We start from the raw sequence: 27134 nt of genomic DNA on the forward strand, positions 1-27134 counted from the left end.
AGGCAGTTGTTCGGGTGGCTCGAGTCCTTAATAATTCTCTTAGCCTTCCCCTTGCAACGCTTGTAGTAAATGTTCTGGAGGGTGGGGAGCCCCCCTCCAATTGTGCGTTCGGCTGAACGTGTCACTCTTTGTAGTCTGCTTTGGTCTTTTGCAGTGCTATTCCCAAACCAGGAGGTGATGTTGCCGGTCAAGATGCTCTCTATTGTACATGAGTAGAAGTTCTTAAGGATCTTCTGGCTGACTTGGAACTTCCTTAGGCGCCTGAGGAAGTAGAGGCGTTGTCGTGCCTTCTTCACCACACTGTTAATGTGTATGGTCCATGTCAAGTCCTCGGATATGTGGGCTCCGAGGTACTTGAAGCTGTTGACTCTCTCAACCGGTGCCCCGTCGATGCTGAGGGGGCTGTAGTCCTTGACCCCCGACCTCCTGAAGTCCACAATCATCTCCTTTGTTTTGCTGACGTTCAGGGAGAGGCTGTTTTCCTGGCACCATCCCGCCAGGACCTTGACCTCTTCCAGGTAGGCCCTCTCGTCGTTGGCAGAGATCAGGCCCACCACCACTGTGTCGTCAGCAAATTTGACGATTGTATTGCTACTCCGCTGAGCCACAGTCGTGTGTGTACAGGGAGTAGAGGAGGGGACTCAGAACACAGCCCTGGGGGGCCCCTATGTTGAGGGTGATGGATGAGGAGGTGCAGTTGCCTGCTCTCACCACCTGGGGTCTGCCAGTCAGGAAGTCCAAGACCCACTGGCAGAGGTCATAGCCCAAGCCCAGGTCCCTGAGCTTGGCTATGAGTATGGAGGGGACTATGGTATTGAATGCCGAGCTGTAGTCGATGAATAGCATTCTCACATAGTTCCCCTGCCTCTTGTCCAGGTGTGATGCTGCTGTGTGCAGCACATGGGATATGGCGTCCTCCGTGGACCTGTTGGGGCGGTATGCAAATTGCAGGGGGTCCATGTTGATGGGGAGGGAGGAGCAGATGTAGCCCTTTACTAGCTTCTCAAAGCACTTCATGGCTATGGAGGTGAGAGCTACAGGGCGGTAGTCGTTGAGGCAAGCAGGCTTGGATTTTTTGGGTACAGGGATAATAGTGGACTTCTTCAGGCAGGTGGGGATGACAGCCTGTTCTAAGGACAGGTTAAATATGTCAGTGAATACTGGGGCCAGTTGGTCGGCACAGACTTTTAGGACGCGGCCGGGGATGCCGTCCGGACCTGCTGCCTTCCTGATATTCACTTTTTTAAAGGTCCGCCTCACCTCATGCTCTGTTACCCTGAACACTGCGCCTCCATCAGCAGCCGACCCCCCCCCCCCATTGCCGAGGCTTGTGAGCTGGTGTTGTTATTACCAGCATCAAACCTCGCATAGAAGGTATTGAGGTCGTTTGCTAAGGAGATGTCACTGTTCAGTTTGAGGGAGGCGCCTTTGTAGTCTGTCATCGTTTTGAGCCCCTGCCACATAGCTCTAGAGTCAGCTTGTTCAAACTGGAGTTCAATTTTATCCCTGTAGCGCCGTTTGGCCTCTGACACTGTCCTCCTTACGTTGTGTTGCGCCACCTTGTGGTCATTCATGTTGCCTGCCACTAGGCCGTCATTGTATGCTTTGGTGCGCTCTCTCAGAGCTTCACGGACGGATTTGTCTACCCAGGGTTTTTGATTTGGGTAAACTTTCATTTTGGTAGTGGGGATTGTTTCTTTCACCCTAGTACAGACATAGTCCAGCACTGTCTCCGTGTAGGCATTAATGTTATCTGTGTCGCGGAATACAATCCAGTCTGTGTTGTGAAACACTGACCGGATCGTATCCTCTGACGTCACATCCCATTTCTGCACCTCTCGCGAGACTACGGGAGTACTTTTAATTCTTTGTCTGTACTTTGGTGTAAGGAAAGTGGATGCGTGATCTGACTTGCCAAAGCCACTATCAGAATGAGCCTTGTAGCCACCTTTAAATTGCGTGTAACAGTGATCTAGGATGTTACCGCCTCTGGTGTTGCAAGTCACATGCTGGTAGAAATCAGGCAATACCTTTCTCAGATTGGCGCTATTGAAATCTCCCAGTACCAAAATGGCGGCGTTAACGTTCGTCGCTTGTATACTATTTACCTCGTCATGGAGTCTGGAGAGCGCGGCGTTGTTGTTGGCTTGCGGTGGAATATACACTCCGACCAGGATGATCGCCGTTAACTCCCTCGGGAGGAAGAAAGGACGACACTTGATGGTTATATATTCCAGTTCTGGGGAGCAGTGATTGGATAATTCCTTCACATTCGTTGGATCACTCCAATTTTTGTTAAACATGAAGGCAATACCTCCACCACGTTGTTTACCGGACTCTGATTGTGTCCGATCCTTCCTATGGATAAAGAAGTGATCCGCTGGTTGAATCGCGTGATCTGGAACCTCCGGTGTTAGCCATGTTTCGGTGAAGCAAAGGACATTGCAGTCCCTAACGTCTCTTTGATATTGAATCCTTGCTCGGATGTCATCCAGTTTATTGTCTATTGATTGTACATTGGCTAGCAATATACTGGGAAGTGGTGTACGGTGTCGTCTGGATCTCAGTCTGTTCCGGACCCCGGCTCTCTTTCCTCGTCTTCGCGGCGGCTTCTGGTGGTCTTGTCCATGGCCGGCATAACAAAGGATCTCGGCGGGCCATTTCTGCTGTTCAGCGATCCGATCCAGAGAGCAATCCAAACGGTAAGTTTTTCTTAATCCAATGTCAATGATTGACTGACGGTCATACACATATAATGCACCAACAGTTGGTGCAAATAAAACTCCTAATACTATAAAAATTAACAAAATAAAGCACAGTCTCGTCGGAGCGATCAGAAAGGCAGCCATCAGAGCAGCGCCAGGTCTCAATTATTATTTTTTTAACTTTTTTTTAACTTTTTTTTTTCATGTCAACGTTCACACGCACAATATATGCTTACCTGGGATTTGACTTGATTCAACAACAAAGCAGTCGGAGCAATGACAAGCCGAAAACTGTCGAAATTGTAGTTATTTGAAGTTTGGATTTTTTTTTTACGACTGAGGTAGGTAAATTAAATTTCTTGAGACTAAAGTACCGAAAAAAGGTACCGTTGGGTACCGGTATCGATTCACAGGTACCGGTATCGGTTCAAATGTGAAAGGTACCCATCCCTAACAGTTACCCCCCCACCCCGCCTACCCAACCCTTCCCCCCCAACCACCTCCAATGTACAGTTTCTTCGTCAAATGTATATACTATCTTTTTTAGACTCTTATTGTATCACAAACAATACTGTATTTGTAAATCTGGTATGTCATAAATGTATAGATGTAGCAGTATTATCTATCTGTATGTCATGTATGTCATATATGTTATGATGAATTGAAAATGGGGGACCCTGATGTAAACAAGAGGAAAGTCTTTCTCTGGTCTGCAACCCCTTAACAATTGTGTGTATTGAGCTGTACTGTATTGTACTCATTCTGCAATCTGTTATAACAATCAATCAATATTTAACAGATTGCAGAATGGGTACAATACAGTACGGCTCAATACACACAATTGTTAACACTTTCTTCGCCAGGCTTATGTACATCATTATACCATCCTCTGCCAGCTCTATTTGTCTATGGAGAAGTTCCCCTTCTTTGCAGGGCTATAACTTTTTTAATTGTATTGCTAAATTGACATTACTATGGCCCATTCAACATCAAGTATCTATTGTTCAGGGTGTAGCAACGTTATACTTTTTCATTCACATATTCATACTAAAATACGGTCTAAAGTATAAGTATGTTTTTATCGTTTTCTGCAGCTTTCTGCAGAACGTGATTTATAGCCCTAAATGCATTATATTGATGATTGTATACAGTTTGATAGCGATCGGCGCGAGAAATTTCTTTTTTTCAAATGGACGTGCTTCTAGAAGTTACTACTTATCATCTGATGTTGACCGGATGGGGGGGAGGGGGGGTCGTTTATAATTCCGTGGCCAACGTTAGATGATTCATCTAGTGTGGGTGATATGATCATTAGAGCAGTTTGTATCGAACACGTTAAAAAAAAACGCTGAAACTCACCGTAGCTTCCTCGTAGCGTTGGGCGATGAGCGTGGAGCAAAAATATTCCTATTATGGGATGTTGAAATATGCGATCCATCTCCAGGTTGTATAATAGTATATACGTCCAAATCATGTTGTTTATCGAGTTATTGGTAACGGATTGCTATCCATTGTGTCTAGCTCGAGTCCCGGGACTATTAGCGAGTGATCGGACCGAATTGGAATGAGCACCAGCTTCCGTTTCCGGTTTCCGGTTTGGGCGATCCGTTGGAGAGTTGAGAGGGGATCAACAGTAGATCTCAAGTCTCCGGGGGAAAAATATGATTGCGATCACAGATTTTTGAAATATTGATCTCAATGACGTGTTACTGCGTCATTGGCAGAATGAGCATGGCGGAGAATGACGAGTTTAGGCGTCCTTGGCAGAGAAAGTGTTAAGGGGATGCAGACCAGAGAAAGACGTTTGTCTTGTTTACATCAGGGTCCCCCATTTTCAATTCATAGTGACATTTATGACATACAGTACACAACATTTATGGCATAGGGACATACATGACATACTACAGGTATATAGTAATGTTACATTTGTGACATATACGATATGCAAATATACTGTACTGTTACCCATAGATCCTAACAGAGATTATATACATTATGATGGGGAGGAGACTGTACATTAGGGTGGGTGGGTGGGAGAAAAAAGATACATACAGTGGGGGAGGAGACCGTCTACAGATACACCTGTGTGATGTTGCTACAGAGTTAAGCTAATAAAGGATACTCACAACCACAGCAGAGGACTCACATATTTGTACTGTGAAGTAACACGACAATGACAAATGTGTTGTTTCTGTTTTTCTTTTTGACATAGTTGCGGAACACAGAACAAGTTAACAACTCACCACCGTCTACAGCCCCTGCATCATACTGTAGCCTAGCCAGTCTCTTGAAACACTGCTATCTTCAAACTTCCATTCCTCTCGAAACTTTCTTTTGTTGGGTGGTGCCGCTCATCCTTTTCGTCTGAGAACACTGCGTGTGTTTTCTTTTTAGTGGCCGGCTTACTCCTTCCATTAACGTTATTATGCTGACGTTAGCTAATAACTATGTGTTGGGGATAATGGTTCCGCACGGACCATATTGTTTGTTACATTGTTGTCGGCAAACTCGCGAGTGTCAACATAGTGTTGACATTGAGTTGATGTTAGCTGCTAGCTGGCTACCCAAATCCACAACAGCCAGGCAGCCAACCGTACAAAATACAGTCTCAGCCAATCACATCGATTTGTACAGTTAGTTAGCTCCGTCCACTCCATTGCGAAATAAAAGTTAGCCAGCCAGGACGCGTGAATATTAAAGGCAACCAACTTGTGTTAAGTTTTTCGTTCAGCGTTTCTCTGATTGGCCACACGACCACGTGACCGCCCTAGCACACGCCCTTTTCCGCTGAGAGACGCGGCAGAAGCGCTGGTCGAACCAACGCGCTGCTCGAACCAGTTCAGACAGAGGTGTTTATTTATATTAATAAACATATCTACTAGAAACACTGGTGTTCTGTTGTGTGACTGTACTAAACTCTTCCACCACATGACCGACATTTGACATACAGTACACCTCCTATCTATGTTGGGATTATGTTTGGTCATGACAAAACAATAAAAATCGCTACTGTTAGTAATGCTGCCACCACCCACTTCAATGACAGAGCTCTCATATTTGTGAATGCATAAACTATATCTTAAATTATGGCGATGATGACCGACATTTGACATACAGTACACCTCCTATCTATGTTGGGATTATGTTTGGTCATGACAAAACAATAAAAATCGCTACTGTTAGTAATGCTGCCACCACCCACTTCAATGACAGAGCTCTCATATTTGCGAATGCATAAACTATATCTTAAATTATGGCGATGTGTCTAATATGGCTGTCGCGAAGTCATTGATAAGCGACAGCCATATTAGACACATAGCCATAATTTAAGATATAGTTTATGCATTCGCAAAATATGAGAGCTCTGTCATTGAAGGGCTTCAACGGAGCGCGGCCGCTGCTGCTGCTGGAGCTGAAGTGATGTACAGTGACGAGTGAATCTGGTAGTTGGTTGTTAAAAACGCGAAACATAATAACGTTACGCTTTCTAGTTCAGCGCATTTCATAACTGTATGGGCTTTGTTTTTACTTCAGAGACAGAGGTGATGTACAGTGACGAGTGAATCTGGTAGTTGGTTGTTAAAAACGCGAAACATAATAATCAGTCAGCAGCGCTCCACTGCTACCGCAGCTGAACACAAGTTGGTTGGTAAAGCAGCTTAAGTTGGTTGGTAGTGGTACACAAGTTGGTTGCCCGCGCTGCCGCTAGCTCCTTGGGTTTCATTTGGGACGTGGGAGGGGCTGCCGCTTGCTTGCGCGTGGGGACGGGGGGTCGCGGCCAATCAGAGAAAAGCCGAACACAAGTTGGTTGCCTTTAATATTCACGCAGCCAGGACAGCCCGTATTAGCAAGCTACAGTTGCTAGGTAGCTAACATTAGCCACCCGAAGGTCGGTAGCTAGCTAACGTTAGCCACAGCTTCAAAAACTAATTTCAATTATGTTATGAGCTAGCCAGCTAGATAACGTTAGACAACGCCTTGTGTAGTAAACTAAAGTGAATAGTTTACTGGGCCATTGTTTAATGCTTCAGTGGTGTTAAAAGAGGACCTGCACGCTTGCTATCTTCGGTGCAAATGATACGGGTCTGTGAGGGGGAGGGCACTGTGAGCAGCGTGTGTGCGTCAAGCTCACGTTTGATTTGTTAGTATGGTCAAAATGCCCTACGCATCTACAAATCATATTATACCAGGTAGCCAATTCCGTCAGACTCCAAATCAAATTGACAAAAAAAAAGAAAAAAAAAATACTGAAATCAGTCTGGAGACGGAACGCTTTAATGCATGAGTCTAAAGATAAACTCTAAGCATAACCGAAAGAGGGCGACTTCGAAAGAGGGCCTAAGCCTAACCAGTTTGAAACAAGGCGGACATTAATAAAAAATTTCAATCAATCAATTCAATAACCCACGCTCACTTAAAACAGCGCACCTCCCAGCTGCTTATATAGAAAGTAGGTTCAAAAAAAAATTGCCTCCTATAGGGCATTTTTATTTTATTTTTTAACCTACTTTCTATAGAAGCATCTAAGAATGAAGTTCTTAACAGTTCTTAACCAGTTCAAAACAAGGCGGACATAAATTAAATGTTCAATCATTCAATCAATCAAACCAATAACACACTGCCACTTCATTCTTAGATGCTTCTATAGAAAGTAGGTACAACAACAACAAAAAAGAGAAGTTGGATGTGTTAGTGAGAACAGTTGGATGTGTTAGTGAGAACAGTTGGATGTGTTAGTGAGAGACAGTTGGATGTGTTAATGAGACAGTTGCACTTCCGAGCTGCTACCACACGGAGGCAACTTCTCTTTATTTTTTTTGGCACTACTTTTTCTGCGGATGGTTGTCAATAAATCTTCAATTAATGTGTGTTTATTGTATAGCAATAAGGTTGGATGAAATCGTTTGTATAAAACCATTACATCACACGACAAAGTGTGTTATAGAAATTAGATCACGCCTATGGGGGTCCAACGACCCTCGGCTGCGCCTCGGGCCTAACAACCACCCATAGGCGTGATCTAATTTCTATAACTCACTCTGTCTCGTGATGTAATGCTTAAATATATATATTAAGCACTCGCAAATCTCGCAGTGCCCCCATTGACTTACAGCGGTGGCGTACTAGCGCCATCTCGCGGATTAAGCTCCGGCGCTGAATGAGTTAATGGCTTGTTTCAAGAGGGAGGGTTTTAGTCACAGCTGAACTGCAGAAAAGGCACAATGTACATATTTAAAATGTTCTCAGTGTTGGGACAACCCCTCTGCAAAAACAATGCAACACACAGGAAAAGTCCACTTTAAGATAATAACACACACACACCTCCAGCAGTCTCTTCTCCCAGTGGTTGAGTTCCGTGCCCAGGCCTCCCTGGTTCTCAAGCTCCATTCCCTCAAGGACGGGACAGTTAAAATGTCTCCGCGCCTCCTCCTGAGAACACAGTTAAAGGTCAACCTCCACGTTGTATTTTTGTTCAATAAACAATGTGGACTAGGCCAACAGTGGCTTTCATGAAGAAGGGGAAAAAAAGTATTGAAATTGACCCAGTTTTAGCGTTTTTAATCAAACATTTTGTCTGCCCAACACAATCACCACGCACGTGCATATTTTAATCAATGGTTCATAACATGCGTGTGTAATCGAAATGATCGTCACAACAGGTGCAGGACAACAGGGGGCTCACCAGGGGGCGCTGAGAGTCACACAGCTAGTGGCAGGCAGAGAGCCTTGCTACCATAGATATATGCTTGCTACTACTAGCCGAATGAAATGTATCTGTTTCACCTCACTATTGCTCCGTGATTATAGCCATCCATCCATCTCTAAAGCTAACCACTATTTGTAAAAGCCACAACCACGTTACCATATTTGTAATAATGTAAATCATTGTGTCGTTGTACACATATTGTGTTTATAACGTTAGTAGAGAACATAGCTTAGCTTGGTAGCTATTGTGCTAACAACATATCCCGACATCCGGCTCGCTGGCCGGCATGAACGGCCGACCCAAAATGGTTCTCTCCTCTCTGTACCCCCCGTCCCCACGGGTGCCCTGCCGGGGGGCCCATGGACGCGACGGCGGCGGCAGCCGTAGGGTGCTCGAGCCCGTAAAGGCTAGTGTTACACGATAGCTATGAGCTAACTAGCGCTGCGGGCTCCGGCGCCCTGCGGCCGCCGCTGTTGTCGAGTCCACAAGCTCCTCCGCGGGGACGGGGGCACACAAAGAGGAGAGAACAACCCGCAGGGACGGCGGGCTATAGGCTAACGTCAGTGAGTGTAGTGGTCCCGACTGCGTGTAGCAGGGACGGCGGAGATATAGGCTAACTGTGATGCACCGAGTGAGCCACCATTGATCTAGTACTATGACCCGGACGGACATAAGGCATACGTTTCCTGAAGTGACGTCACGGCCGTGCTAGGTGCTAGCGTCTGATAAGCTTTTAGATTCGGCTCATTAATATGCACCTGTTGTCCTGTTGTGACGTCGGCGTTTGATACGCTTTTTTGATTCGCGCGTGCATGTTATTCGTGCGTGGACCTTTTTAACTCTTTCAAAGTGGCATTTCCGGTGTCAAATGAAAAAAAAAAATAATGAAATTATATATCAATGATGTAAACTACCCATAATTGATCAGTAGGGTTTAACCTGGAGGTTGGGCTTTAAACGTTAGCGCCTCCTCCTGAGAACAGTTAAACGTTAGCGCCTCCTCCTGAGAACAGTTAAACGTTAGCGCCTCCTCCTGAGAACAGTTAAACGTTAGCACCTCCTCCTGAGAACAGTTAAACGTTAGCACCTCCTCCTGAGAAGACAGTTAAACGTTAGCACCTCCTCCTGAGAAGACAGTTAACACTTTCAGAGCAGTTGCTTAACCTTGATTTACCCGTTGAATGCCACCATCCACTTCAATGTTATCTTAAAAACACCTAATCTATGTTTTAAATTAAATGTGTCTAATCTGCCCGTCGCTTTATCAACGACTCGTTTGCAGTCAACATTGTCGAAGCGGATTGTTTTTTTATCGGTTCATTTTCGTTTTATAGCATTTTGAAAAGCCCTCGTTTTCAAGGAAAATATAAAGATTCCATGATAAGACATTTACTGGAATATTCTAGAATACACAAAAACTGCAATTTTTCTGCCTATTTATGAATCGTTTTCAAATAAACGCTAGATCATCGATAGTATATGTGTACGTATGCACGCTATGGACGCGAGCTGAAAAATCGATTCTCTTATTTCCTCATCAGCGATCCCGCACACACAGACACATCACACATAGGGTAAATGCTGAGATCTCAGCGAATACAACTCTGATTATCCCAAGACTGGTCAAATAGATTCCTTGATGGAATGATCGAAAAAGATCATTCCAATTCCTGATCGCCATTCCAAATATCGATCATGCTTATTGATTGAGTATTGGCTGCTGTGAATATATATTACAGGCTGATTCCCGTCCCGCGATGACTTCCATGTTGATCAGACTTCTTGCCAGCACAAGGAACCAGCTGGCTCCGCCTCTACATATCTACAGATCCCAGGTCAGTCTAAGCGACTGACCTGCAGTTACACAGGGATAGACGATAGGGGGCGCTTTTTTCCATTCTGAGGGCCTGTAGGAGCTGGTGTACCAACGGGAGACTCGGTTGATGAAATATGATTTCAGATCGCTAATAAAACAATGAAACATTATTTGTCGTCGTCGGCACTCAGTGGGGGGGCTAATAAAACGAGATATGTCGTCCGTGGCACTGAAAGGGTTAAACGTTAGCACCTCCTCCTGAGAACAGTTAAACATTAGCACCTCCTCCTGAGAACAGTTACCCATTAGCACCACCTCCTGAGAACAGTTAACCATTAGCACCTCCTCCTGAGAACAGTTAACCATTAGCACCACCTCCTGAGAACAGTTAAACATTAGCACCCCCTCCTGAGAACAGTTAAACATTAGCACCTCCTCCTGAGAACAGTTAAACATTAGCACCTTCTCCTGAGAACAGTTAAACATTAGCACCTTCTCCTGAGAACAGTTAAACATTAGCACCTCCTCCTGAGAACAGTTAAACATTAGCACCTCCTCCTGAGAACAGTTAAACATTAGCACCTTCTCCTGAGAACAGTTAAACATTAGCACCTCCTCCTGAGAACAGTTAACCATTAGCACCTTCTCCTGAGAACAGTTAAACGTTAGCACCTCCTCCTGAGAACAGTTAAACGTTAGCACCTCCTCCCGAGAACAGTTAAACATTAGCACCCCCTCCTGAGAACAGTTAAACATTAGCACCCCCTCCTGAGAACAGTTACCCATTAGCACCTCCTCCTGAGAACAGTTAAACATTAGCACCTCCTCCTGTGAACAGTTAAACATTAGCACCTCCTCCTGAGAACAGTTAAACGTTAGCACCCCCTCCTGAGAACAGTTAACCATTAGCACCTCCTCCTGAGAACAGTTACCCATTAGCACCTCCTCCTGAGAACAGTTAAACATTAGCACCTCCTCCTGTGAACAGTTAAACATTAGCACCTCCTCCTGAGAACAGTTAAACGTTAGCACCCCCTCCTGAGAACAGTTAACCAATAGCACCTCCTCCTGAGAACACAGTTAACCATTAGCACCTCCTCCTGAGAACAGTTAAAAATTAGCACCTCCTCCTGAGAACAGTTAAACGTTAGCACCTCCTCATGAGAACAGTTAAACGTTAGCACCTCCTCCTGAGAACAGTTACCCATTAGCACCCCCTCCTGAGAACAGTTAACCATTAGCAAATCCTCCTGAGAACAGTTAAACATTAGCACCTTCTCCTGAGAACAGTTAAACATTAGCACCTCCTCCTGAGAACAGTTAAACATTAGCACCTCCTCCTGAGAACAGTTAAACATTAGCACCTTCTCCTGAGAACAGTTAAACATTAGCACCTCCTCCTGAGAACAGTTAACCATTAGCACCTTCTCCTGAGAACAGTTAAACGTTAGCACCTCCTCCTGAGAACAGTTAAACATTAGCACCTCCTCCTGAGAACAGTTAAACATTAGCACCTCCTCCTGAGAACAGTTAAACATTAGCACCTTCTCCTGAGAACAGTTAAACATTAGCACCTCCTCCTGAGAACAGTTAACCATTAGCACCTTCTCCTGAGAACAGTTAAACGTTAGCACCTCCTCCTGAGAACAGTTAAACGTTAGCACCTCCTCCCGAGAACAGTTAAACATTAGCACCCCCTCCTGAGAACAGTTAAACATTAGCACCCCCTCCTGAGAACAGTTACCCATTAGCACCTCCTCCTGAGAACAGTTAAACATTAGCACCTCCTCCTGTGAACAGTTAAACATTAGCACCTCCTCCTGAGAACAGTTAAACGTTAGCACCCCCTCCTGAGAACAGTTAACCATTAGCACCTCCTCCTGAGAACAGTTACCCATTAGCACCTCCTCCTGAGAACAGTTAAACATTAGCACCTCCTCCTGTGAACAGTTAAACATTAGCACCTCCTCCTGAGAACAGTTAAACGTTAGCACCCCCTCCTGAGAACAGTTAACCATTAGCACCTCCTCCTGAGAACACAGTTAACCATTAGCACCTCCTCCTGAGAACAGTTAAAAATTAGCACCTCCTCCTGAGAACAGTTAAACGTTAGCACCTCCTCATGAGAACAGTTAAACGTTAGCACCTCCTCCTGAGAACAGTTACCCATTAGCACCCCCTCCTGAGAACAGTTAACCATTAGCAAATCCTCCTGAAAACAGTTAACCATTAGCACCTCCTCCTGAGAACAGTTAAACGTTAGCACCTCCTCATGAGAACAGTTAAACGTTAGCACCTCCTCCTGAGAACAGTTAAACATTAGCACCCCCTCCTGAGAACAGTTAAACATTAGCACCTCCTCCTGAGAACAGTTAAACGTTAGCACCTCCTCCTGAGAACAGTTAACCATTAGCACCTCCTCCTGAGAACAGTTAAACGTTAGCACCTCCTCATGAGAACAGTTAAACGTTAGCACCTCCTCCTGAGAACAGTTAACCATTAGCACCTCCTCCTGAGAACAGTTAAACGTTAGCACCTCCTCATGAGAACAGTTAAACGTTAGCACCTCCTCCTGAGAACAGTTAAACGTTAGCACCTCCTCATGAGAACAGTTAAACGTTAGCACCCCCTCCTGAGAACAGTTAACCATTAGCACCTCCTCCTGAGAACAGTTAAACGTTAGCACCTCCTCCTGAGAACAGTTAAACATTAGCACCCCCTCCTGAGAACAGTTAAACATTAGCACCTCCTCCTGAGAACAGTTAAACGTTAGCACCTCCTCCTGAGAACAGTTAACCATTAGCACCTCCTCCTGAGAACAGTTAAACGTTAGCACCTCCTCATGAGAACAGTTAAACGTTAGCACCTCCTCCTGAGAACAGTTAACCATTAGCACCTCCTCCTGAGAACAGTTAAACGTTAGCACCTCCTCATGAGAACAGTTAAACGTTAGCACCTCCTCCTGAGAACAGTTAAACGTTAGCACCTCCTCATGAGAACAGTTAAACGTTAGCACCTCCTCCTGAGAACAGTTAACCATTAGCACCTCCTCCTGAGAACAGTTAAACGTTAGCACCTCCTCATGAGAACAGTTAAACGTTAGCACCTCCTCCTGAGAACAGTTAAACGTTAGCACCTCCTCATGAGAACAGTTAAACGTTAGCACCCCCTCCTGAGAACAGTTAAACATTAGCACCCCCTCCTGAGAACAGTTAAACATTAGCACCCCCTCCTGAGAACAGTTACCCATTAGCACCCCCTCCTGAGAACAGTTACCCATTAGCACCTCCTCCTGACAACAGTTAAACATTAGCACCACCTCCTGAGAACAGTTAAACGTTAGCACCTCCTCCTGTGAACAGTTAAACATTAGCACCACCTCCTGAGAACAGTTAACCATTAGCACCTCCTCCTGAGAACAGTTAAACATTAGCACCTCCTCCTGAGAACAGTTAAACGTTAGCACCTCCTCCTGAGAACAGTTAAACATTAGCACCTCCTCCTGAGAACAGTTAAACGTTAGCACCTCCTCCTGAGAACAGTTAAACGTTAGCACCTCCTCCTGAGAACAGTTAAACGTTAGCACCTCCTCCTGTGAACAGTTAAACATTAGCACCTCCTCCTGAGAACACAGTTAAACATTAGCACCTCCTCCTGAGAACAGTTAAACATTAGCACCTCCTCCTGTGAACAGTTAAACATTAGCACCTCCTCCTGAGAACAGTTAAACGTTAGCACCCCCTCCTGAGAACAGTTAACCAATAGCACCTCCTCCTGAGAACACAGTTAACCATTAGCACCTCCTCCTGAGAACAGTTAAAAATTAGCACCTCCTCCTGAGAACAGTTAAACGTTAGCACCTCCTCATGAGAACAGTTAAACGTTAGCACCTCCTCCTGAGAACAGTTACCCATTAGCACCCCCTCCTGAGAACAGTTAACCATTAGCAAATCCTCCTGAGAACAGTTAAACATTAGCACCTTCTCCTGAGAACAGTTAAACATTAGCACCTCCTCCTGAGAACAGTTAAACATTAGCACCTCCTCCTGAGAACAGTTAAACATTAGCACCTTCTCCTGAGAACAGTTAAACATTAGCACCTCCTCCTGAGAACAGTTAACCATTAGCACCTTCTCCTGAGAACAGTTAAACGTTAGCACCTCCTCCTGAGAACAGTTAAACATTAGCACCTCCTCCTGAGAACAGTTAAACATTAGCACCTCCTCCTGAGAACAGTTAAACATTAGCACCTTCTCCTGAGAACAGTTAAACATTAGCACCTCCTCCTGAGAACAGTTAACCATTAGCACCTTCTCCTGAGAACAGTTAAACGTTAGCACCTCCTCCTGAGAACAGTTAAACGTTAGCACCTCCTCCCGAGAACAGTTAAACATTAGCACCCCCTCCTGAGAACAGTTAAACATTAGCACCCCCTCCTGAGAACAGTTACCCATTAGCACCTCCTCCTGAGAACAGTTAAACATTAGCACCTCCTCCTGTGAACAGTTAAACATTAGCACCTCCTCCTGAGAACAGTTAAACGTTAGCACCCCCTCCTGAGAACAGTTAACCATTAGCACCTCCTCCTGAGAACAGTTACCCATTAGCACCTCCTCCTGAGAACAGTTAAACATTAGCACCTCCTCCTGTGAACAGTTAAACATTAGCACCTCCTCCTGAGAACAGTTAAACGTTAGCACCCCCTCCTGAGAACAGTTAACCATTAGCACCTCCTCCTGAGAACACAGTTAACCATTAGCACCTCCTCCTGAGAACAGTTAAAAATTAGCACCTCCTCCTGAGAACAGTTAAACGTTAGCACCTCCTCATGAGAACAGTTAAACGTTAGCACCTCCTCCTGAGAACAGTTACCCATTAGCACCCCCTCCTGAGAACAGTTAACCATTAGCAAATCCTCCTGAAAACAGTTAACCATTAGCACCTCCTCCTGAGAACAGTTAAACGTTAGCACCTCCTCATGAGAACAGTTAAACGTTAGCACCTCCTCCTGAGAACAGTTAAACATTAGCACCCCCTCCTGAGAACAGTTAAACATTAGCACCTCCTCCTGAGAACAGTTAAACGTTAGCACCTCCTCCTGAGAACAGTTAACCATTAGCACCTCCTCCTGAGAACAGTTAAACGTTAGCACCTCCTCATGAGAACAGTTAAACGTTAGCACCTCCTCCTGAGAACAGTTAACCATTAGCACCTCCTCCTGAGAACAGTTAAACGTTAGCACCTCCTCATGAGAACAGTTAAACGTTAGCACCTCCTCCTGAGAACAGTTAAACGTTAGCACCTCCTCATGAGAACAGTTAAACGTTAGCACCCCCTCCTGAGAACAGTTAACCATTAGCACCTCCTCCTGAGAACAGTTAAACGTTAGCACCTCCTCCTGAGAACAGTTAAACATTAGCACCCCCTCCTGAGAACAGTTAAACATTAGCACCTCCTCCTGAGAACAGTTAAACGTTAGCACCTCCTCCTGAGAACAGTTAACCATTAGCACCTCCTCCTGAGAACAGTTAAACGTTAGCACCTCCTCATGAGAACAGTTAAACGTTAGCACCTCCTCCTGAGAACAGTTAACCATTAGCACCTCCTCCTGAGAACAGTTAAACGTTAGCACCTCCTCATGAGAACAGTTAAACGTTAGCACCTCCTCCTGAGAACAGTTAAACGTTAGCACCTCCTCATGAGAACAGTTAAACGTTAGCACCTCCTCCTGAGAACAGTTAACCATTAGCACCTCCTCCTGAGAACAGTTAAACGTTAGCACCTCCTCATGAGAACAGTTAAACGTTAGCACCTCCTCCTGAGAACAGTTAAACGTTAGCACCTCCTCATGAGAACAGTTAAACGTTAGCACCCCCTCCTGAGAACAGTTAAACATTAGCACCCCCTCCTGAGAACAGTTAAACATTAGCACCCCCTCCTGAGAACAGTTACCCATTAGCACCCCCTCCTGAGAACAGTTACCCATTAGCACCTCCTCCTGACAACAGTTAAACATTAGCACCACCTCCTGAGAACAGTTAAACGTTAGCACCTCCTCCTGTGAACAGTTAAACATTAGCACCACCTCCTGAGAACAGTTAACCATTAGCACCTCCTCCTGAGAACAGTTAAACATTAGCACCTCCTCCTGAGAACAGTTAAACGTTAGCACCTCCTCCTGAGAACAGTTAAACATTAGCACCTCCTCCTGAGAACAGTTAAACGTTAGCACCTCCTCCTGAGAACAGTTAAACGTTAGCACCTCCTCCTGAGAACAGTTAAACGTTAGCACCTCCTCCTGTGAACAGTTAAACATTAGCACCTCCTCCTGAGAACACAGTTAAACATTAGCACCTCCTCCTGAGAACAGTTAACCATTAGCACCTCCTCCTGAGAACAGTTAACCATTAGCACCTCCTCCTGTGAACACAGTTAAACATTAGCACATCCTCCTGAGAACAGTTAACCATTAGCACCCCCTCCTGAGAAGGGCCACTACAAAGGGCACTCCAAAACCAGGGTTAGGGCCATAAGAAGGGAATCGGGATTGGGCCAAAGCTGAATGTTGTTGGATTATTGTTTCTAAAAGCTATTCATTATTTTGATACATTGGTGGAGTGGTAAAAAAAACAAAGCATTTGGATTTTGATATTGGCATAGATTACCATGGCAGAGATTGAAGCTTGGGGTCAGCCCTACTGTTGTGAAGGATCAGATTAAACCGAATATGTATATTTATTTATATATATATATTTAATTGTATTTGTATATCGTTTGATATCCCCTGTATATTCCTTGTACAATATGCATTGAATATCCCCGTTTCTACTAAACAGCCCATAATAGTTTCATTCTACCATTGGACTAGAACCTGGCGCCAGGTTGCCATACCCCTAGGTTCAAGTTCAATCGTGCCGCCTAACATGTCGAGGCAGCCCCCGGTTCCGCGCAGTAATATGCCGGGCGAAATACGTGTGGTACTATTTGTTCATAGCGCATATATATATGACGCTCGTAAAGTAGAACTTTCTTTTAGTCCAGTTCTTTACCCTCCAACAGAGTGACAGACGCAAAAGCCTCCCCACGAAGCACGTGCGGTGTAGTAGGGCCTACTTGGCCCAGAATAGGCATTGAGACATCGTGTAGATTAATAGTTGAATGGTCATAGTTTGGCACCATACCGTCGAGTTGGACGTATTCTATTAAGCTAATAATAGTCTATTTATGTATGGTGCATCGTTCGGTTCGAGTCCTACAGTTATCAGTACCCCCATCGTTCCTGACGTTATCTGGACGCTTATCCAGGCTGGTCAGACCCCTAGTGGTGATTGCATCCGAGGAGCTCCGGGTCAAGAGCGACTGGACCTGTATATTGGATTACTCTACCCGACGACGGCGAGCCTTCCACGGCTCTTGGATTATGCTTTATGTGCTTTGATTATTCCATGGATAAAGGCCAACACTGTCGAGTGTTGGAATTACCCCCCGGAGAGGACTACAGGTGAGGCGGCGCTCTACACGTGAGGTCGCACCACGTCTCTCCGTTGTGGACCGGCAGATACCGTTCCACAGAGGGTCCAGCTGTGTTCGTCTACGGCCCCAGGTTCTGTGGGCACTGGGTCTAAGACTTTGGATTCTCCCAAGACACCGTCGGCCAGATGGGATACCGCCAGCGACTTCTCTAACCCCCCCCTCCTACTGTCTTACAACCAGCGGGACCCCCCCCCCCCTTAGTGTATCCAGCTATAATTATTTAAGTACTATCGCTATCGTTTCCTAAATATTCCAGGTTGTATACTTACTCCCTGCGCAACCAGAGATTGGACATTCAATGTTGATTTACCTACGAATGCTCATTTGCCATAAAAGTGCATACTTAACATTTCAAATCATAAATGTAATTAAGTGAATATTGTGTACACCCTTTGCTGTATTAAATATTCGATTTGGTCCATTTGTGTTGGTTCGTTTCATCAGGTGGGAAAGTGTTCATCATACTTATATCTTGTACTGGGTGGCCAGAAGTTAAAGTACATGAGGTAGTGGTATTAAATATCATATCTAACAATACAGTCAGGGAATTGTACCCCTCAGCTACAATTGGTCCTTCGAGCCGGATGGTAACTAGTGTAATATTAATATAGTGTTATTAATATCGAAATGGCCTATGATGAACACTCCACGAAACGATCCTCCTAACCTAGAACGCCCGCGGCGGAGACGACAGACACCTCAGTACTTAGAGGCTTACACTGTCAGTCAACTACCTAGCCTTCGACAAACGGTAAACGTAGTAAAAGTAGAAAGTAAAATTATGTCTGACCTTAACGACCAGGTTTCCCCGACCACAGAGGCCCTAGTAGGTCCTAATGTAACTGACCAAGCCCACGGTGGAGACCAGGAGGGAATTGACATGCCTTTACCCCCCGCCACTACTAAAGAAGTAGTCCCCGACACGCCCCGGGAGGAAGACAACCCTACAGAGAGAGAACTCTGCACGGAAGAAGAAGAGGAGAGCGCCGAGGAACTAGAGCTCCAGGACTCCCCAACGAGTACCCCCAGGAGCGGTTCACGCAGGAGCGGCTCACCTCCACTACCGCCTTCCCCCAGCGAAGCGGAGAGGATACTACAACAGGCGTTCCTCGTCGGCCTGACAGCCTCTACCGAACGCGATCGGCTCCAAGCACAGACGCGAATATGGCAAGAGACCGCGCCGACGCCCAGCGCACCGCTGCCGGTGCCCAAAGAGACGCAGAGCGCGACAGACTACAAGCGCAACTAATAGAGCAGCTGATCAAAAGGACAACTCCCTCTCCCTCCGCCAGGGGCTCAAGGAACTCGTCGAGACAGCAGTCAAGAGCAGCGTCACCGCAACGAGCAAGCGACCCTGAACTTGACCAACAGACCGAGTCTAGACCCCCCGCAGACCCCCTTCCCATACCGGTCCAAGCGAGACCCAGCTACAAGGAAGGAGCGGCCTACACTGCGGAGAAGCTAAATAAACTATTACAAGATCTGGAAGATTTGATAGAAGAAGAAGAGGGAGAAGAGGAGAACCAAGCCCGACGACAGCACAGTACTCCACCGGACCAGGAGGTCCCATACAGTCCAGGCTATACCCCCGCGGCGCTGCGCTACAGACCCCCGACTCTATTTACGGGTGAGCACGACGCACGACCAGCCCCGAGGAACAGTACCTGGACCAGCGGGCCATGGTACCCTGCCAGTACCGGCCCACAGCGAGGCGCAAGAGGGGACTCGCCCAGGAGGTCTCTCCCCCAACGCTCGCCGATGTATTCGCCATCCACGGCGTCATACAACGCCACGCCATCAATCCCAGACTTCGTCTATGAGAGTCGAGCACAGTACACGGAGCTCCGGATGTGCTTAGAGACAATGCTGGCGGATGTCATTGATGAACGCCACAAGTATGCAATATTATTGAAGCACCTGAAAGTACAGCGAGCACACAATATAGCGCTAGCCTATGCTACCTCCTCGACCCCATACACAGCGGCCCTTGCAGCGCTGGATCAAAGATATGGACGTATATGGGATTACGTAATCCAGGAGATAAGGCATATTGACCGCCTACCCCCAGCCACAGACAATCGCTCACTAGATGACCTGTCAATCAAAGTGCAGTCCCTGGTGGGGATGCTGGGAGCTCAACGGGAGAAGGGCAGGCATGAGCTGTACGCCAACTCTAACGTTGAGAGGATTTTGGAGAAGCTGCCACCCGCAAGACAGGAGCGCTTTCGGCGGCAGAGGGACTACCGAGATCCCGACGGCCCCGAGCCATCCCTCCTTGATCTGGCCGACTTCCTGGCGAGAGAGGTCAGCAGCTTACGACTGGACACCTTCGGGCGGAGCACGCCAAGCTCCAGAGAGGGACCCAGGAGAATAAATGATGGAAGAAGATCGGTGACTGTCATGCACCAATCAGAGTCAGTACCGAGCAGTAAGAGTCACAGCACCCCCTCGAGGAAGGAGAAGTGGAAGATAGCGTGTCCCTACTGTGAGAAAGAACACTGGCTGTCACAATGTGACACATTCACAAAGATGAATGCAGAAGAAGTGAGCCAATGGATAAAGTCCAACCGGCGCTGTTATCGATGTGTGCAGCCCCACATGGCAGCCGAATGCCGCCTAAAGAAAAGGTGCAGCCGGTGCGATGGAGCCCATCTAGATATACTACACGATAGTAACGTAAGACGGCCTACACCTGCACCACGGAGCGGCACCAAGGCAAGTGTCATGTACATTGACCCCGCCAGCAGCAACGGAGCTCAAGTGCTCTTAAAGGTAGTCCGTGTGACATTGAGCTACCAGGATAAAGTCATGGACACTTACGCCGTCCTTGATGACGGGTCAGAGAAGACCCTTCTGCTCGCCTCCGCTGCGACTCAACTGGGACTGCGGGGGAGCAAGAACGAAATGACGATTCGGACAATAAGAAGAGATTTGAAGACGATAAAGGGCGAGAATGTCTCCTTCACTATCGCAGCCAACGGGCAGCCAGAGCGACAGTACAAGATCACAAATGCTTTCACCAGCCAAGAAATAGGACTCTCGCAGTACACCTACCCTGTCACCAAGTTGATGGATAAATATGTGCACCTGCGCCAATTACCTATCCCGCTCATAAACGGCGCTACCCCGACCCTGTTGATAGGCTCCGACCATGCAGAACTCATAGTCCCGATTGACCGGGTCCACACCGGTCCCCGAGGCTGTCCTGCAGCCGTCGAGACCCGCTTAGGATGGACATTACAAGGCCCCCTCGCTAAATCTCTCAACCGAACCGCAGCCACTAGCTGCTTCCACTCCCGAACGACAGAAGAAGACACCACTCTCCTGCAGCATGTCGAGAGGCTATGGACCCTAGAGACAATGCCCTTTAAGAACGAAAAGAAAGACATTCGCTCTAAAGAAGACATTTACGCCATCCACCTACTCGAGCAGGGGACAAAGAGAGTCACAGTCGGCGGAGTGATGAGATACGCAACTCCACTCCTGAGGAGAGAGGGAATGCCCCCCTTTCACGCAAAGAAAGACGCCACGGAGCGCTATCTACTGAACACAGAGCGGCGCCTGGCCAAAGACCCCGCTCAACAGAGTGTGTACCGAGCTGAGATTGAGAAGCTAATCACAGCGGGACACGTAACAAAGATTGACATTAAAGAGGCCGATCAGACGACCGAATCATGGTACGTGCCGCATCACAAGGTCCATCACAATGGCAAGGATCGCATTGTGTTTAACTGCAGCTACCAGATCGGATCCCAAAATCTGAATAAAGAGCTTTTGCCCGGCCCCACACTCGGCCCCTCCCTACTAGGCGTGCTACTGCGATTCCGCCAGGACAAGGTGGCCATAAGCGGGGATATCAAAGGGATGTTCTTGCAAGTGAGACTAGTAGAGGAGGACAAGCCTCTGCTACGGTTCCTATGGAGAGAGAAGATCGGAGATGAGAACCCATCCATCTACCAGTGGGAAGTACTCCCCTTCGGAACCACATGCAGCCCGTGCTGTGCTACATTTGCACTACAGAAACACGTCACAGAGGACCCAGCAGCAGGTGAAGAGGTCCAACACAGTGTGAAGAACAGTTTCTACGTAGACAACTGTCTACAAAGCGTCTCGACTCAAGAAGAAGCCGAGGCTCTCCTAATCAAGTTACGCGCCTCCCTAATCAAAGGAGGCTTTGATCTCAGGCAGTGGGCCAGCAGTGACCCGCACGTATTGCGCAGCCTCTCCTCCGCAGACAAGGCTGCCAGCAGCGAGACCTGGATGGCGACAATCCCAGGAGAAGCCCAAGAAATGACACTAGGATTAGTCTGGCGCTTCAAAACAGACTCGCTCCACTATAGACACAAACCCTTGGCTCCAGAGCAAGGAAGGTCGGCGGCGATACCGACCACCAGACGGAGTGTGTACAGAACACTCGCCAGACAATATGACCCGCTGGGATGTATTCTACCTTACACCACCAGGGCAAAGATGATCATACGAGCACTATGGGACAAGGACCAGGGCTGGGACGACCCAATACCCGCACACCTTGCCTCAACATGGAGAGAGTGGGAGACGGAACTCCGCTCACTCCCAGGTGTTAATATACGCCGCAGCTACTTCCCATCCACGGTGAGGCCAGAGACATGCGAGATTGAGCTACACGTCTTCAGCGATGCCTCCGAAGTAGCCTACGGATCGGTTGCTTATTTGCGTGCCCAAGAGATGGGAGGAGAGATACACACTGCTTTCATACTGGCCCGCTCAAGGATAGCCCCACGTAAGCAACAATTTATCCCACGTCTAGAGCTCTGCGCAGCCCTCGCAGGAGCGCATCTAGCCACGTTAATCCAACGTGAACTCACCATTCCGGTGCATAGAACAATCTTGTGGTCAGATTCCACGACAGTACTCACATGGATTAAGTCTGATTCATGCAGATACAAAGTCTTCGTGGGAGTCAGAGTCACCGAGATTCAGGAACTAACAGGAGAAGCAAGCTGGAGATATGTGGATACCAAACACAACCCAGCTGACGTCATCACCCGGGGAATGTCCCTGGATGACCTAACCCGTCACAACATCTACAGTGACGGACCAGCATTCCTCCAGCTCCCGGAAGGAGATTGGCCTACGCCCACCCCGAGGGAAGCAAGTAGAGAGGAGGCTAAGAACAAGAAGCCTATGTTCTGTGGACTGAGCACTGTCGCCTCCACAGACCCGAACATAGATGACTGCATTACCCTAGAGAGTGCGCAACAAAGGACATTCCTGCGGCACCACCCAGAGATTCAGTCCACCACTGACATGTCAGCAGCTGACTACGAAGAAGCAGAACTTCTTCTACTACAACGAGCCCAGAGAGACTCGTTCCCCGATGAGCTAGACTGTCTACAGGGAGGAAACCCCGTCCCATCAGACAGCAGACTGATTCACCTGGCACCAGAGAGTGACGCACATAATCTCATCAGAGTGGGTGGTCGCCTGCGGAGAGCCCCCGATCTACCAGATGACATTAAGCACCCGATCGTCTTGAACAGCCGACACAAGGTCACAGAGCTGATCATAAAGAAATACGACGAGGATGTACACCACGCAGGAGCAGAGAGAGTCTTCGCGGAGATCAGACGTCGTTATTGGATATTGCAAGGCAGAGAAGCAGTACGGCGCTTCCAGCGAACCTGTCTAGACTGCCGTAAGTGGCGCGCGCAGCCCAGCATACCACGGATGGCTGACCTACCCCCCTGTCGCCTCCGAATCGGCGACAAGCCATTCCACTCCACAGGCATGGACTGTTTTGGCCCGTTGTATATAAAAAGAGGAAGAGGCACCGCACACGTGCGGTGTAGTAGGGCCTACTTGGCCCAGAATAGGCATTGAGACATCGTGTAGATTAATAGTTGAATGGTCATAGTTTGGCACCATACCGTCGAGTTGGACGTATTCTATTAAGCTAATAATAGTCTATTTATGTATGGTGCATCGTTCGGTTCGAGTCCTACAGTTATCAGTACCCCCATCGTTCCTGACGTTATCTGGACGCTTATCCAGGCTGGTCAGACCCCTAGTGGTGATTGCATCCGAGGAGCTCCGGGTCAAGAGCGACTGGACCTGTATATTGGATTACTCTACCCGACGACGGCGAGCCTTCCACGGCTCTTGGATTATGCTTTATGTGCTTTGATTATTCCATGGATAAAGGCCAACACTGTCGAGTGTTGGAATTACCCCCCGGAGAGGACTACAGGTGAGGCGGCGCTCTACACGTGAGGTCGCACCACGTCTCTCCGTTGTGGACCGGCAGATACCGTTCCACAGAGGGTCCAGCTGTGTTCGTCTACGGCCCCAGGTTCTGTGGGCACTGGGTCTAAGACTTTGGATTCTCCCAAGACACCGTCGGCCAGATGGGATACCGCCAGCGACTTCTCTAACCCCCCCCTCCTACTGTCTTACAACCAGCGGGACCCCCCCCCCTTAGTGTATCCAGCTATAATTATTTAAGTACTATCGCTATCGTTTCCTAAATATTCCAGGTTGTATACTTACTCCCTGCGCAACCAGAGATTGGACATTCAATGTTGATTTACCTACGAATACTCATTTGCCATAAAAGTGCATACTTAACATTTCAAATCATAAATGTAATTAAGTGAATATTGTGTACACCCTTTGCTGTATTAAATATTCGATTTGGTCCATTTGTGTTGGTTCGTTTCATCAGGTGGGAAAGTGTTCATCATACTTATATCTTGTACTGGGTGGCCAGAAGTTAAAGTACATGAGGTAGTGGTATTAAATATCATATCTAACAATACAGTCAGGGAATTGTACCCCTCAGCTACACCTACAGTACACACACACACACACATTATGTGAACTCACAACAACTCGTGGCGTCACCAAGATGTGAACCTCATGGCGGATCATTGCTCCTCCTCTGATGTCCCACATCTGGTCACCCTGCGAATCACCAAGTCACTCCACTGGTACAGACCCAGGCTGGGGGGGGGGGGGGGGGAAGAGAGAGAGAGGAGAGAGAGAGAGAGAGAGAGAGAGAGAGAGAGAGAGAGAGAGAGAGAGAGAGAGGAGAGAGAGAGAGAGAGAGAGAGAGGAGAGAGAGAGAGGAGAGAGAGAGAGAGAGAGAGAGAGAGAGAGGAGAGAGAGAGAGAGAGAGAGAGAGAGAGAGAGAGACGAGAGAGAGAGAGAGAGAGAGAGAGAGAGAGAGAGAGAGAGGAGAGAGAGAGAGAGAGACACACAGAGAGACGAGAGAGGAGAGACAGAGAGACGAGAGAGAGAGACACACACAGAGACGAGAGAGAGAGACAGACACACAGAGCGACGAGAGAGAGAGAGAGAGAGACACACACAGAGAGACAGACACACAGGGATATAGATTATATACAGTAATATAGTGTATATAATATATAACACAGAGTCCAATCTAGTCTCCAAAATATCATTATCAGCATCTTCTGACTACCTTAAAGATGGTACTCATGAGACACACACACATACACAGACACTACTGTACTACTGCTACACTACTGTAGTAGTAGCAGTGTATAGCAGAGTGTAGCAGTATGTAGCAGTGTAGCAGTGTGTAGCAGCATGTAGCAGTGTGTAGCAGTGTAGAGCAGTGTGTAGCAGTGTGTAGCAGTGTGTAGCAGTGTATAGCAGTGTGTAGCAGTGTATAGCAGTGTGTAGCAGTGTGTAGCAGTGTGTAGCAGTGTATAGCAGTGTGTAGCAGTGTATAGCAGTGTGTAGCAGTGTGTAGCAGCATGTAGCAGCGTGTAGCAGTGTATAGCAGTGTGTAGCAGTGTGTAGCAGTGTGTAGCAGTGTGTAGCAGTGTTTAGCAGAGTGTAGCAGTATGTAGCAGTGTGTAGCAGCATGTAGCAGTGTGTAGCAGCATGTAGCAGTGTGTAGCAGTGTGTAGCAGAGTGTAGCAGTGTGTAGCAGCATGTAGCAGCGTGTAGCAGTGTGTAGCAGTGTGTAGCAGCGTGTAGCAGTGTGTAGCCAGCATGTAGCAGTGTGTAGCAGTGTGTAGCAGCGTGTAGCAGTGTGTAGCAGTGTGTAGCAGCATGTAGCAGTGTGTAGCAGTGTGTAGCAGTGTGTAGCAGCGTGTAGCAGTGTGTAGCAGTGTGTAGCAGCGTGTAGCAGTGTGTAGCAGCATGTAGCAGCGTGTAGCAGTGTGTAGCAGTGTGTAGCAGTGTGTAGCAGTGTGTAGCAGCGTGTAGCAGTGTGTAGCAGCGTGTAGCAGTGTGTAGCAGTGTGTAGCAGTGTATAGCAGTGTGTAGCAGTGTGTAGCAGTGTGTAGCAGCGTGTAGCAGTGTGTAGCAGTGTATAGCAGTGTGTAGCAGTGTGTAGCAGTGTGTAGCAGTGTGTAGCAGCATGTAGCAGCGTGTAGCAGCGTGTAGCAGTGTGTAGCAGTGTGTAGCAGTGTGTAGCAGCGTGTATGTTACATCCCAATGTATATATTCCCCAGTGTGTGTCTCCATGTGTGTGTGTTCTCCATTTTTCTTTCCTCCCTCCAGCCATTGTTCCCTCCACCATTGGTCCCTGCCAGGCCTGCCCTTCCATTACCCAGCACAGCACCGATTGGTAGATGGTTTTCCAGACTCCAACACTCAATCAACACCACCCAATCATGGATCACCACACACCTGTTAAAACATGGCTTCTCCCTTCAGTCTTTCTCTCTCTCTCTGGCATGAGGCTAGGCCTAGTGTTATTTTGTGGCATTGTACTTTGATAATATCCCTTTTTGTTTATAGGCCTTTGTAATAGTGAAAGTGCCTGTGTGGTTGTATGGCCGCAGAGAGAGAGCATTGTTACCTATAGATTGTTTTGTTATGTTTCCATTTTGTTGTATATCATTAATGTGTTTTTCTCTCTTTCTCAGGAAGCACAGATGGGGTGAGCTGCCATTTCCTTTGGATATTGTTTTCTCCTGTTTTGGTTAGGTAAGAGTAGTTTAGGTAATGTAATTTATTTTACCATAGATTAGATTGGGTTTATTTGGGGTATAGTGGTGTTTGTTTGTTGTTTTGGCCTGGGCTCACCCCTGAGCTACATGTGCTTCCTTTGCATCTCTCAATAAATATCATTGTTGTTTACAAACGTGGTCCATCTTTTCTGTCAACCAACTGTTATGTTACAGCCCTTTACCCTTAGACACACAGGGGTCGTAACATAAATGGGGGCTCGTCCGGGATCTTGTAACCCGTGTTCAATTGTTGGTTGATGGATTTGGTGAACTGTGTTTGTTTACACTTGTATAGTAATTAATTGATGTGTGTAAAAATGGCATTTGTGTAAAAAAAAAAAAAATGGCAGTTAGTACTTTTGATATGGGGAAATTCTTGAGCAATCCTACTTGGGAAGCGCTAGATA

The 27134-nt window shown here is 47.1% G+C and overlaps 1 protein-coding gene across 1 annotated transcript in view; it reads right to left on the reverse strand.

Annotated features, from left to right (window-relative positions):
* LOC311247530 (leishmanolysin-like peptidase) overlaps window positions 1–24742 on the reverse strand; it is a gene marked incomplete at its 5' end in the record, with an annotated part of 45256 nt that extends 20514 nt beyond the window's left edge. The window contains 3 exon segments of the mRNA XM_084338572.1: window positions 8028–8135; window positions 24626–24693; window positions 24696–24742. Of these exon segments, the coding sequence (XP_084194698.1) occupies window positions 8028–8135; window positions 24626–24693; window positions 24696–24742 (223 nt within the window).
* Window positions 24743–27134: the final 2392 nt, after the last annotated feature.

The sequence above is a fragment of the Notolepis coatsorum genome (assembly GCF_963971535.1).
Source record: "Notolepis coatsorum genome assembly, contig: SCAFFOLD_1347, whole genome shotgun sequence".
In the NCBI taxonomy this organism is placed as follows: Eukaryota; Metazoa; Chordata; class Actinopteri; order Aulopiformes; family Paralepididae; genus Notolepis; species Notolepis coatsorum.